The 15031-nt window shown below is 27.4% G+C and overlaps 1 protein-coding gene across 1 annotated transcript; it reads left to right on the forward strand.

Moving 5' to 3' along the window:
* The first annotated feature begins 1415 nt into the window (after positions 1-1415).
* Positions 1416-9049, forward strand: LOC118440869 (uncharacterized). The gene is made up of 4 exons (XM_035864546.2): positions 1416-1630; positions 2495-2737; positions 6433-6575; positions 6838-9049. Exons 1-4 carry the CDS (start codon positions 1547-1549, stop codon positions 6926-6928), a joined length of 561 nt encoding a protein of 186 aa, XP_035720439.1. The 5' UTR covers positions 1416-1546; the 3' UTR covers positions 6929-9049.
* The last annotated feature ends 5982 nt before the right edge of the window (positions 9050-15031 follow it).

Below are 15031 nucleotides of genomic sequence, written 5' to 3' on the forward strand. Positions count from 1 at the left end.
TTATATGTTTAATTATGTGTTTAATTATGTTTTTAATATATTTTTATTAATTATGATTTATAAGCTTTAGATAGGACCCATGAGATGGTGCATGCTGCTTCTCTTTTCGTTTCTTTCTCTAGGTCTCTTATCTATTTATATATAGTTATTTTCCATTTTATTTATTTTCTATTATATTTATTTTCTATTTGTATTTTATATATGTATATATATAAATAATATATATATATATTATTTTGTTTAAAATTTTTTTTTGTTCTTTTATTTCCTCTTTATCTTTTTCTTTTATAGTTTTCAGTATAGGTCATCGAGGGATAGATTCATCAGCATCCGAAATAAGAAGACTAGTGTATAGTTTAGAATATTACTATCATATATAAATTCTAAGAAACATTAGCACACTGATCAATATAATTTCTTTAAAAAATTTCTTAAAATATTTCATTTAAAAAAATAATTAATTATCTAAAATCGGTATAACAGATTTCTCTATTATCCATTTAGCGATCCTGTAGAATGATTTTACGAAATACAGTCTTGCATAATATTGGATCAATTTAAGGTGTATTTAAAATTCCAAGCATATATATATATTACGATACTAAATAAAAAAAAAATCAAATATGCCTGTTTATTATCAAATATAGTAATGTTCAATTTTTTCGAATAAAATAATTTATTCTACAAAATGTATAGTAATATAAAACTAACGTTCTTTTTTATTTACCTTAGTCAAAAAGTAAAATTTAAACATTCTCTTTATTATTATTGTAAATCAAACAAAAAAAAATGTATGAAAAAAAACTAGATGATTAACCTCGCGAATTAACTTACTATACTGTAATATTTCTCCCAACTACACCATTTTGATTATGTAGCGGCGAGTGTCGGAATAACAGGTCCTAAGCTCTCTAAATATCCGCATTACATTGGTAGAGAATGCTATGAAATTATATCTTTTTCGCTCAAACTATTACGTTAGAATTGCATTATAATATTTAACAGCGTTGGCAGGAGAACTTCAGGCACGATCCTATTTCTAAAGGAAAAAAGAAAATAGAATAACGAAATTCTAATCTCTAAAAAGGAAAAAAGAAAAAAAGAATACAAAACGAGTAATCAAATTTCGAAATAATTTCTTTTTTCTTTTTTGTAAATCAAAAAAATCTGACCTAATTTCAATAATTCGATCGATAATTTAACACAACGATTAAATAGTTACAAATAAATAATACGAAATAAAATAAAGTAAGAAGAACGAAGTATTAGTTGCGGCCCTGTTTGAATTATTTTACGTTGGTTTCTACTACATACATACGTTTATATACATATACCTACATACACAGGTATATAAAGAAGTATAGGGAGAAGGGGATAAAATGGATATAGAAGGGAAGGAGTACGTTTCTGAACTCGTGTTACAGAACAGACAGACTTTCTCTCCCTCAAACTGTGACATAATTTCTTACACACCTGGCAAACTGTTCTCTCTCGCGGTTCAACGGAAGCTGGACTAGTTTCGTTTATCATCAAACCCGGTGCGGACATGCCAAGTAGTCACGGTGTCCTTGCTACTCTTCTTTTCGCCACCCTCGCGGTAGTCATCGTTACTAGCGGCATCGTTCAGCAGGTAAATAATACAAAAAACTAAAAAAAAAACAAAAAAAAGATAATAGTAAGACAAGAAAGAAGAAATAGAAGGAAAAAAAGAGAAAGAAAGAAAGAAAAAGGCCTAATTCATCTAACCATCCTTGTTGTTGTTGTCCCATCACACAGTTCAACAAGTAAAATTGCACAGTCACAGTGAACGTAAAAACCGCTGTTGCATTCCATGAAAATATATTTATGATCGCGAAGAAACCATCCGGTGAGAGGCTAATGAGTATAATTCGCATGAAATTCGTATTTCACGAACAACTATAATTGGTCCTTTTGCAGGACATCTTTTTTACGTCGACGTTCTTCTATGAATTTTCTTTCTTTTCCTTCTTTTTTTCTATCTCCTTCTTTGAATGTGAAAGAAGAAAAAAAGTAATAATAATAATAATGATGATGATGATAATGATGATGATAATTGTGAAAGCATAGTACTTGCAGGTCATTTATCATCGTCTTATAATTTCACAGATATTATAGTATACCCAGATCAAACTTAATCGTTCGAATCGACAAGATAAAATATCGATGACAATTATAACGAAAAACGACCTTACCTTGGGCTTAATGAGAGCTAAGAATTATCTATCTCTGTCGCATTTCTTGACAAGACACTAATTCTTTTCTTTATTTTTATTATTATTATTTTTTTTTCTTTTTTCTTTTTTCTTTTTTCTTTTTTTCTTTTTTTTTTTTTTTTTTTTTGTTAATGGAGATTCTTTAGAACGAGTAAAGAAAATAATTAAATCTTACATTGAACGATTTATGTGGGTTACTGTTATCGATGATGATGATGATGATGATGATGATGATGATGATGAAGATATTTTTTTCATAGAAACGTGCAGCGAATTTCGACTATTACGATGATGGCTATCAGAATTTCCAGCCTGTGGTGAAGTTCCAAAGGCCAATCGTAGTTCCAGAATTCCCGAAGAAGGATCAACAAGATCTCAGTAAAATACCCGGTATTCCTGGAGTGGACTATCCGATTTATCACAGCGTTCCAAAGACCAGTTTTTCTTGTGCTTATGTACCCCATGTACCAGGAATGTACGCGAATGTAGAGACTGGTTGTCAGGTAAATCAACCATTATATGACTTTACGAATTATCTTTTTTTTTACCAATAAAAACTATACTTATTCCGCATAGCAACTTTTAGTCTGTCCAACGATTTTTGTTTTTTCTTTGTTTTAAAATATAAGAAGAATAAAAGAAAAAAAAAAAAAAGAAAAAACAAAATATATGAAAAGATGATAATAATAAAAAATATAAGAAATAATCGAACAACTGTGTTCGCACAAATTTTAAACGTGATTTTGTCACTAAACAAAATTTTTAATTACTACTGTCAATTGTAAATTAAAAAGCATGAAACGAATGAAGAGAGAAAAAAAAACATTAGGAAACAACGAAAATCGTAATCATAAAAATTTTTAAAGTTATAACTATTCAAAGTAATTTGTATAAAAATATTTTTTTCTATAGATTCAAAAATACAATCACTAATTTCGTTATAAGAATGTAAAAAGAGAGCGTTCGCCTGAACGTTTGAAATATTTCAACCATGTTGCAATCCTTCCGCGAGCTTAGAGATTGAATTTTCCAACATTAATAAACTGGAAAGGACGTCCTGCATCAAGGACTTCGTCAATGAAAGTCCATACCATGCGAATATCTTAAACTATACACTATTACTTTTTAACGCGTATTATCTTCGAGATCTCTACGTACTCTAACATTGATCTAAGATTGATCTGGCAAATATAAGATCGCGTATACGATTATATATCTTATATTATTATATTTAATTGACAAATTTTCATCTATTTCTATATGTGAAGCAGGAACTTCGAGAAGTTAAGAATTGGTAATTACCTTGGTAATTTAACGAAGAAAATTACTGAGATATCGCAATAGGTCGAAAAACGGGAGAATGTTAATTAAGAAATCTTTAATTGCGTTCGAATTACTTGATTATAATGTTCTATTCAATAGATAACTCGTATAATTCTTTGCTCGTTTAAAAATATTTTTACTTATTTATTTATTTATTTTCTTTTTGTTTTTTTATTGAAGCACATTTGATATCCATAATCAATAATATTTTTCATTTCATTTCGTTACAAAAAAAAAAATAAACAAGATATTTCAATTCTTGTACGTGAAGTCATACAATTTCGAAGACACGTAATTTTTCTAAAAGATTTCTTTTCACTTTATTTCGTATATTTCTCGTAAATTCACTCCCATTTTTTTTTCTGTCATAATATTAATTCATATTTCATATTCAAAAAATTAATGTTTATTTAATTGTTCATTTAAATTGAAAGGAAAAAAAAAGTTTCGAATAATTGTTACATGAAAGGTCTCGAATGTGAGAAAGGATCGTGCGAAAAAAAAAAAAAAAAAAAGGACAAAACGTTTTATTTTGCGAGAGAGAACGGCTAAGAAGAATTATACAAGCTTCAAGGCAACATCAGAAACTTCCGGCGGAAACACACACACACACAGTGCTGTGATAAATTATTTATTACGATCGTACGTGAACGATTTTTTTTATCTCTCTATGTTTGCTATTCACGGCGTTTTAAGAAAATTACTGACAAATTATTACTTACAATTATTTTCCTTTTTCTTTTTTTCTTTTCTTTTCTTATCTTTTCTTTTCTTTTTTTCAATTTATCAAAAAATGAACGATTTTCATTGATATCATTGGACATTAATGCGATAGATATTTTTGTATTTCTTTCTGTTATTCCTTCAGCAACAATGAGAAAATAAAAAATATTAGATGGAACCTCTTGAAAAAAAAATGTAATTTCTACATTCGACGCTGATACGAATCCACAATATTGCGTCGAGTTTTGTTATGCAATTCTCTTTCAGGGAAAGTATATCTCTCTTTTATTGTCCGCCGATCGAAGAACTTTCGACAGCTAGTCTTTAATAATAAACTTAAAAGAAGAAGAAAAAAGAAAAGAGAAGAAAGAAAGATGAAGAACGTTATCTCACATTGGTATCGATCGAAAAGAAAGTAAAAAAATAAAAAAAAAAAGAAAAATAAAAAAAGGAGAAAAAAAAATATTTGCCCAAAGGGTAAATAACTTTCGCGATATTTATCGACAACGTTAGAGACCTCTCAAAATTACTTTCCAATTCATGGCTTGCACCGAAATTCTTATCCCTTCTCGTTGTTATTGCATCGTGAACTCAGAGAATAATCGAATAAACAGAGCGTGTAATTATGAGGCAACAGTATTTTAGGGTGTAGCTTATTTCTTATAGTGGGATAACAATCCTCGATGTTAATTCAGTTAATGAAGGACCCAGGAAATTCTCTTCGATGTGACTTACGACTTACAACATGACACGGACGTTATACTTTTAACGATTATATATGTTACTTGAGAAATCATTTTTATACGTAATACCTTTGAGAATGTATCCAATTTCCTTTTCCTTTTTTTTTTCATTTTTTTTTTGTTTTCATTTAAAAAATAACATTTCTTCACTTATTCTTATTTAAAGAAAACTTCTCTTCTATTTCTTTCTTTTTTTCTTTTCTCAAAAACTTCTCCTCTTTGATTTTTTTTGTAATTATTTCAATTGAAATGTTAACGCTCAACTAAATGTCAGGCAAGAGGATTTCAAAAAAAAAATGAAGATATCGATCAAAAAGTGACAAATTTTTTTCCTATCTTTTTTCTTTTCCTCGTGTAAAATTATTTGTTCCTTCGTAATTTTTTTTTTTTTTTTTTTTTTTTTTTTATTCATTTATTGCTTCATTTTTAATTGTCTCAATCATTAACGAAAAAATTCATTTTTAATATTCAAACATATTTCGCCAAGGCTTAATAAAATTTCAAAAATGACATAAATAATCCATTGATATATAAGTAATAGTTCGAATTGATCTCTCTCTCTCTCTCTCTCTCTCTCTCTCTCTCTCTCTCTCTCTCTCTCTCTCTCTCTCTTTTATTTTACGATAAATTTTTATAAAACACTATGTTATAACTCTAACATGATTCAAATGTACGTTGAAATGCATGTATGTATTTTACGGTCATGCATCGCGATTTTACTTTCCGCGACGTCGCAAACTTTCTTCGCGAAGAATGTCACTAGTTTTCTCTCCTCGTTTACTTTTCTCAAGACTCCTCACTAAGATTCTTTGAAATAATATTACGTATGTCACCATTTTTATACGCTTTTCTTTCTATTGTTAAAAAAGACAATTATATATATTCTCATTTTTCTAAATGAATTTTCTAAAAGATTTTATACACATACATACATACATACATACATACACACACATACACACACAAACATATATAAAATCTTTTAATTAAATTTTATTTTATTTTATTTTATCTTATTTTATTTCATTTTACTTAAAAATTTTTCATTTCCATTTTGAGCTTCCTACTCGTACGAAATAAACTTTATTTTTTTTTTTCTAATTATTCTAATCATTATTGAAAAATAATCGTAATTGAAAAATTTGTTCAATTATACACTTCTAATCATAAGTACAATCTTCCTCTAATTACTCTTATTGTAAATAATACAATTTTTTTTTAATTATGCACTTTTAATCTTAATTATAACTTAATAGTTATAATTAAATATACCTTAATATATTAGTTATATTATTTATAATAATTGTTAATAAAAAAAAATTTCTTTTTTTTTTTTTTTCTTAAATTACGTACTTATAAACAATACTTATCCTATCATTATTCGACATTTCAATTTCTTTATTTTTCAGGCGTATCACATATGTCACGATGGCAGAGAAGGTCAGCAAGGTGCCTCGTTTCTTTGCACTAATGGGACACTTTTTAATCAGCAAGACTTTGCTTGTGATTGGTGGTACAACGTGAATTGTGCTTTAGCGCCACAATATTACAGGTAATTAATTAATTAAGTCATTGAGAGAAAGAAACGAGTATTGTAAATTTACAAGACATCGAAACGATAATCGAGTTACGTTGACTTTCTATTTATTTTATTTTCTCTCCTTTTTTCTTTCAATTCAATCATTTTTTTATCTTTCTTATGATTACGTATTTATCACGTTATAGCATAATATAAACATTATTTTCTTCTTATTGTATAATTTTTAATATGACGTATATAATAAACATTATTCTGTTTTTTTCTTTTATTTCAGATTAAATTCAGATCCATTGACGAATCCTTATGTATCGAAAGAAGAAAAAGATGCTATCAGACAGAGATTAAATCGCATCGTAGTGCTTTAGTTTTTAATTTTAATCAATGAAAATTTTATCAAATTTATTTATAATACTGCGGAGATCATGATATTAAAAATTTATTATAAAATTATTGATATATCTGACAAATAATCATTTCAAAATTATATTGCGAAATTAGTTGTGGAAAAAATTTTGATAAAAATTCTAAACATATATTTTTATACGTACATAAAAATATTCATATATTAAATATTTAATGTATAGATACTTTTATCAAAATATTGGGAATTTATATTTAATAATAAAATAAACTATCAATATTTTATGCATTTTTACAAGGTAAAACACATAAATTGTATCTTAAAGAAAGATTTCGATCAATCGCATAATCTCCGCAGAATTAACGATTAGATAACGATCGAAGTACCATCGAGTTTTACTTTATATTCTATACGTTTTATATAATTTTATTCTTGCTTCAAAATTCATCGAAAAAGCACGCGTTTAAAGAAAATGAAAGTAAAGAATAAAATTGTAAACAATGAAGTAGAACCGATAATGTAAAAGATCAGGTATTATTCACAAATTTATTTCTGTCTCTTTTCATTATCGTATTTTGAAAAATTTCTTTATCATTTAACACATTGGCCATCGCAAAAAATTGAAAGTTTTTATGTACTCAAAAAAATTCGAATATTGAATTCCATAAATTTGCAAGTTTCTCTCAATTAGAAGGTATGCTTGTTAATAAAATGATATCTTTTCATTGTTTATGAATTAGGTATATCTATGTACACATATACACACGTACACGCATGCACACACACACACACACACACACACACATATATATATATATATATATCATATATACAATAGGGAGTAAATGACATTAAGTTGAGTGTAAAACGATATCGAATATGAGATCTATAATAATCGGTATAGTTACAAAATAAAATCAAATTGAAAATATCCTCAGCAGAAAGAAAAATACATATTCGATAGAATTATTAAAAACTATACAATAATATTCGATGGAAAAGAAAAACGAAAAAAGAAAGAATGAAAGAAAGAAAGAAAGAAAAAATATGTATAACAATTAAGAAATACAATTAATGTATCCCGAACATGAGAGATTTTTCGTTATCTCTGATAGACGTACCAAATGAAAATAAAAAAAAAATCTCGTTACAGATCCGTTATCTTTAAACGTTTCTCGTCAAATTTCACACGGTACGAGCTGTGAATCAGCATTCGTTCGTTCGTGACTCAGGGCAACAATGTGAGGGTAATTTTTCTCGAAGGACGTGAAAGTCAGAAAGCTCTTGCGTCGAAAGGAAAGGAAAGGCTAAGACGATAGCAGGAGATGTAAACTGAGAGAAAGAGAGAAAGAGAGATAAAGAAAAATAAAGAGAGTGTGTATGAGAGAGAGAGAGAGAGAGAGAGAGAGAGAGAGAGAGAGAGAGAGAGACGGTAAAGTGAAAATTGAAATGATTCTAACTCGATTCTCGCTGAAGAAGTATCATTTTTCTCTCTTTCTCTCTTTCTCTCTCTCTCTTTCTCTCTTTCTCTCTCCTTTTCTCTTTCTCTCTCTATCTCATTTTTTCTCCGATCATTGAAAAGAGAAAAAGGGCGGAAGATAAACCAGAAACTAATAAGTAGGATAGTGAAAAAGAAAAGCACGATAGAAATTCGAAAGAGAAGACGATATAAAAATATTGCAGTAAAGTATTTCCAAAAATAAAACGTAAAAAAGGAAGGAACGAACGAAAAAAGATTTAATGATAAAATTTAATAATAAATGAGAAGATTTAATGATAAAAAACGAAAAAATTTAAATGATAACTACCAAAGTGGATCATCAAATCAAACTTGATTTTTGCTTGAGTATATATCAATTCTTAGTTTCTCTTCGCTCTTTTAAAAAAAAAAAAAGTTCCGATAAAACGTAGACATATCTAAACGACTTCTAAATATTTTTTCGATTTCTTTTTCTGTTACTTTTCTTCTTTTTTTTTCTTTTCTTTTTTCTTTTTTTTTTATAAGTCGATGCAAATCTCGTATCAATTCTCGAATATATTTAAAGGAGTTAATACTTAAAAATCAGAAGAAACATTCGTAAGAATATTTTCTAATTTATTTATTTTATCCCAAAAATTTTCTAATATTCGATGTATAATTCAATTTTTTATCGTCTCTATAAAAAATATTATATACTCTATATAAAAATAATAATATAACTAACACTAGTATAACATTATATTATTCTAAATATATACAAATAAATAATATTAAAATTTCACATTATACAATAAAGAGATTATATAATGTAAAATTTATAATATAACATTTAATTAATACAATAATGATATTATTCTAAGAAAACAATTTGTCATATAAAAAACAAAATATGCGTAAAACTTCAGATACGAATTGACGATGAATTTTGTGCCAATAAAATGAAATAAAATTTAACGAAGTATAAATAACTAAATCAAATGTTTTACATTCAAATGAAATGCATGTAATATAAATATTATAAAAAATGAATAATAGATTCTTAAGGTGCTAGATCAATAATAATCTAGATCAGACGAAAATTAACAGTGTTAAAAAGAACAAGTTAAATATATATATATATATATATATATATATATATATATATATATATATAAAAAAAAAAAAAAGAAAATTAAAAGAAAAAACTTCTCCATCAAAAGAAAATCAATTCAAAGGACATTCTCTTGGCGTTCAATATCAGATTATCGTAAGATCTACAATGTGTTGTTTATGATACATGTATGCATACTAAATTATGCTAATGTACATAAATATAAGTTCCCAAAGTCTTTTCGAAGCTGGATAAGAAGTGCCCTTTCTCTAGGACGTTGAAATCGCGGTGAAGCGAAATGACGACAGATAGGTCAAACTGCATGGAGCAAACACTTTCCTGGCTAGCCGCAACGCAAACGTTTCCTACTACATATTTTTATCTATTCTACGATAGATACGAAATACGGGCAAGTCGGAACGTTGTAACTATGAATTATGCGAATTAATGGAAACGATCCAATCTAATGGTTAAATATGCCAATAAGAAACGATTTATCTCTCCTTTTTCATGATTTTTCATATTTTTGTCTTAATCAAACGTAATGAGGATTGCTTTCCAATAACGTGAATATATCAAGTTTCAAATACAGGATGTTTCAAAAATCATTATCTATATCAGTGACATCGAATTTTGCTTTTTGCTAAACTTGGATGAACGAATTTTTGTAATAACGTGCAAGATAAAAGATACGAAATGCGAGAAAATTTGAGAACATTTTTAAGGGAAATTTCATTAGAAAAAAAGAAAAAAAAAGTCCGAAAGAGACAAGGCTATTGATAAATAATTAAAGAAATTTCAATGAATCGAATCTGTGCATGATGACAGCTAAATAGAAATGGACGTTTAAAGAAAAAAATTTATTAAAAGAATCGTATTAATACGAAAAACATTTGAACTAGATTTGCTATTATCGACTTATGGGAGATCTAATATATCGAAAAGAATTTATTGCTTTTGATACCTGTAGACATGAAATATGATGGTCATCATGTGAAAACAGATACATATGTTAGATATCATTAAATTTTACGACACTTGTTTTGAAATAAATAGATTCTTCATCTCATAAAAACCTGTTTTTCTTCATTCCCATTATTTTTCAAAATAAGTAATAACTTTCGTGAAACTCTATAATACATATGTATTATAAAACAAAAACAAAAATAAAAAATTAATTTAAAAAAGAAGGAATATAGTTTTTGCTATATTAACAACAAAACTAAAACTATTTATGTTAAATGTAAAATATAATATATATATATATATATATATATATATATATATATATATACATGTATTATATATTACATAGATATTAATAATATTTTTAGTTTTATATTATTATTATAAAAATAATTTACTATTTTATATAATATAAAATACTATTTTATATAATAGATAGAATATTTACTATATTACAATTTCAAAATATTTGATTTATATAATTTGCTATATAAAACAAAAGAAAAACTATAAATATTATATATCAAGTTAAAATAAATGTATGATAAATAAATATTTATACGAATGCAACTTAAATCATATAACTTACAAAACATTGCAGATTTTCTACATTGATATTTCTTTCTCTTTCCTTGTCTACTTTTTTTCTCATTTTTCTTTTTTTATGAAGTCAGCCTTACTCGAGATATAAGTATAGCTTACGATGTGTGGCGCCTCGTTGCTAATATCATTGCACCTAATCTCATGGTCGTGCATAGTTTAAGAATAGGCATAGATATATAGATCACAAAGAAAAAGAGAAAGACAAAAAGGGAAAGATAAATATCCTGGCGAAATGTAAACGTGAAGGAATGAGGTGCCATAAGTTATAGATAGTAAGAATATTTATCTTTCTCTGTCTTCTTCCGTGGGAAAAGTCTTTCAACGTTTCAAGTATCGAAATGTCTACGAATTTTTTTTTTTTTATCTTTCTCATATAGATAAAAAGTAAAGTATATATATATATATAAAAGTTCTGTTAATTTGTTTGAAAAAAAAGATATACCTTTCGCTGTATATAATAAAATAATTCTAAAATAATAACTTATGTCTAAAAAAAAAAAAAAGAAAAGAAACAAAAGAGAAAGAAAAGAGAAATCTCGAAGGGAGAAGTCCAACAACCGTTTTATGCAGATATACGTATATATGTATATATATATATATATATATATATATATATATATATATATACATATATATATTATGGGAAGGAAGCAGATACCTCTTAGTTAATATCTCCAAGATTATCTTCCTTTTCTTTGTAAAATTACCAAGAATTCCCTCTAATAATCAAAATCAAGATTAAATATCAATATGTTAAAAAGATTCAACCCGTGAAACTACATTTATTTTTTTATATTTATATTAAAACGATCTTTAGAAAGGAGTTGCCGAGCTAGTTACTTCGTTCCTTAATTAGCTCGCAAACTTATACTTATATATGTATTTATGTATATGTATATATATATATATATATATATATATATATAAGTATAGGTATATACAAATTCGAAAATCGTCAAGTAGTTATCCGTAATACGCTTTATAAATAGACAGGAAAAACATATCATGTAAATCAATATTCGATATCTCGAGAAATTCCAAGAAAGTAGTAAAATCCATCGAATATGTATTATTTAGTAAGGATCTTTGAATTAAATCGAATATAATCTCTAAGGTAATATAATACATTCTAACTGGACTAATTAAGAAATTAACTAGATAATATAATCACGACTGACTATGAAATGCACTATCTTTTCGAATGATTAATAACAATAACGTGAAAAAAGAAAAAAAGGAAAGAGAGAGAGAGAGAGAAAGAAAGAAAAGAGAGAGAGAGAGAGAGAGAGAGAGAGAGAGAGAGAAAGAAAGAAAAGAGAGAGAGAGAGAAAAATAAAATTAAAGGTACCACACTTGAAATTTTAATGGCGTCTAAGAGTAACGTCGATATTAATCCCACTGAATGATTAATTTCACAAAATGCAGGAAGCACATCGGCTTGGATTTACTTTCTAAGCGTTTATACGTGTACGTAGCGAGAAAGAAGTGGTGAATTTTTTTTTTCCTACATCGAATGAAAATGAAAGTGTTCCGAGCAAGATGCCTATTAAAGCTAAAGATGCCCCACCCGCCTTTCAAAAGTTCTCGCAAATGTCGATTTTTCCAAATTTTTGACTGTCGACAGATTTTTAACTCACAAATAAAAAAAAAAAGAGAACATCAAAAGATTGAACAAATTTTTTCTATGAAAAGATAAACAAAAGGATTCTCAAAGAAAACGATTTCATTGACATAATCAAAAATTAAAATGTTCGAAGCAAGTCTGCCATTAAAACTTTTCTAAGTTTCGAAAAGAACGGAAAAAAGAAAAAAAAAAAAAAAGAAGGAAAAGACGCGAATATATCGCGCGAAGCTTTTCATTAAAATTTAATTATCGAAGGATAAAATAAGAATAAAAAAATAAAAAAAGATCATCGACCTTTATTACTATTAAAAGAAAAAATAAAGAAACAAAAGAAAAAAACCAGATTGAAAAGAATAATAAAATAATCAAACAATTTCAATAATCGATGATTGATCTTCGACGAATCAAAAAGAATCTTGCGAAAGGAACGCAAGGGAGACGAAAGAGAAGGTATTATCGATAAATGCGAACGAGAAGTAATCCGGATCTTGACTGTGAGATCAACATTGTGGATCAACGTAGATCGGAAGGAGACTTGGCATGGGCACGCGTCCGTGTCGGCGCGCGCGCAAGCAAGCAAAGCAAAGCAAAGCAAAGTAAAGCAAGCACCCGCAACTCACTTTTCTTTCTTTCAGACCGATTACCTTTCCCACGAGAACGGCAATGGCGGGCGGTCCCTACAAGAGTGAAGGAACCAGCAACGTTCTTGTGTTTCCCTCTCTCTTTTCTTCATATCACTCTCTCTCCCTCTCTCTCTCTCTCTCTCTCTCTCTCTCTCTCTCTCTGATTCACTCTCTATCTATTCATCTATCTATCTATCTATCTATCTCTTTCTTCTTCATTCTTTTCTTCTTTGTGTAAATGAACGTTACAATATATAGATACCACATGATCTCATAAACATGTAATATTCACGATACATCCATATATATATATATCTGCATGCATGTATACATATATACATACACATATGCATGCATATTTGCATATATATATATACATACATATGTACATACATGTGTATATATGCATATATATATATATATATATATACACATACACACAAATGTCGGTTACGTTATAGGTTCTCCATAGCGGGGGCGTATATAAGTCCCAATCACAATGATGCAATTTATAATAAGTAACAGAAATCATGTCTGAAAATTGCCAAACTGTAAGCACTCTTAACAAAATTTGTTCAAACTAAATGCATACGTATAATATCGTTATGTTTATATATGTGTCAATGTGTAACTTTTGATTTTAATCAATTTGGATTTTATCATTGATCGAATTGATCGGTGATGCTTTTTCGACAATATATCGCTATGTGCATTAAATAATAATAGAATAAAACTATACGGAATGTATTCATGTCTACGTTTAATTTACATCACTTTTATGAACTTTCATTAAAGATTATTTCTGAACTTTCAATAGAAGATTTCTGAATAGTATAATTTCCTATATATCGATACTTTCAATTACAATGTAATAATACAAAAGGTAATTGCACCTGGTTTCCTTTCGTCTTTAAGAAAGAAGGAGAAAAAGAAAGATAGATTGTTTTTTTAAAAAAATGTTACTTCAATCAAACATTACTCATATAAGTATTTAAACGCTAGTTCAACGCGCGTGTGAAAAATCTTATCGTTCCCTTGTTGGAATTTGAAAAAAAAAAAGGGAGGAGAAAAAGAAAGACAAAATAAAATAAAATAAAATAAAATTAAATTAAATAAAATAAAATAAAATAAAATAAAATAAAATAAAATAAAATAAAATAAACGAGAGAAAGAAAAATTAAACATTTTAAGCTTTCACTCAGAGTTCATAAAGAACGAAAGAAAGGACTTTCATTCAATCAAAATAAAAAGAAAAAGAATTCAGGAAAAAGATTCGAGATTCAATGAAAGATCGGGAAAAGTGATACTGAAACGATCACGTGACCACAATAAAAGAAAAGCAAATTCTCATTTCTTCGGCACCTTTCCAACATGACTGTCATGATCCTCGTGACCGGTGATTAGATTTCCTTCGTATTATCGATCGAAACGCCAATGTATGCATGTAGATACGCATTTCTCACGAATGGTTTTTAAGCCAAGGACTCTTTCATCGCCATTGTGAATTATTGCTCGTTAATAAACGCAATGCGTTTACATCTATTTTTAACATTAACTTGTCTTGTAAAAAAAAAAGAATATTTAATATTATGTTACCATCGGGACAGTTTTTCTTTTTTTTTTTTTTTTTTTTTTTTTTTTTTTTTTTTTTTTTTTTTTTTAATAAAAATCATGTTTCATGATTTATTTTTAGAACGGAGATATGTTGAAGGATTGAAAAG

Source organism: Vespa mandarinia, chromosome 6, assembly GCF_050613455.1.
Source record: "Vespa mandarinia isolate Hongniang chromosome 6, ASM5061345v1, whole genome shotgun sequence".
Classification (NCBI taxonomy): domain Eukaryota; kingdom Metazoa; phylum Arthropoda; class Insecta; order Hymenoptera; family Vespidae; genus Vespa; species Vespa mandarinia.

Coding starts and splice junctions, on each gene's coding strand:
- LOC118440869 (XM_035864546.2), top strand. CDS start 1,547: ATGCCAAGTAGTCACGGTGTCCTTGCTACTCTTCTTTTCGCCACCCTC. Junction 1,631..2,494: donor CTAGCGGCATCGTTCAGCAG/GTAAATAATACA, acceptor TTTTTTTCATAG/AAACGTGCAGCGAATTTCGA. Junction 2,738..6,432: donor ATGTAGAGACTGGTTGTCAG/GTAAATCAACCA, acceptor TTTATTTTTCAG/GCGTATCACATATGTCACGA.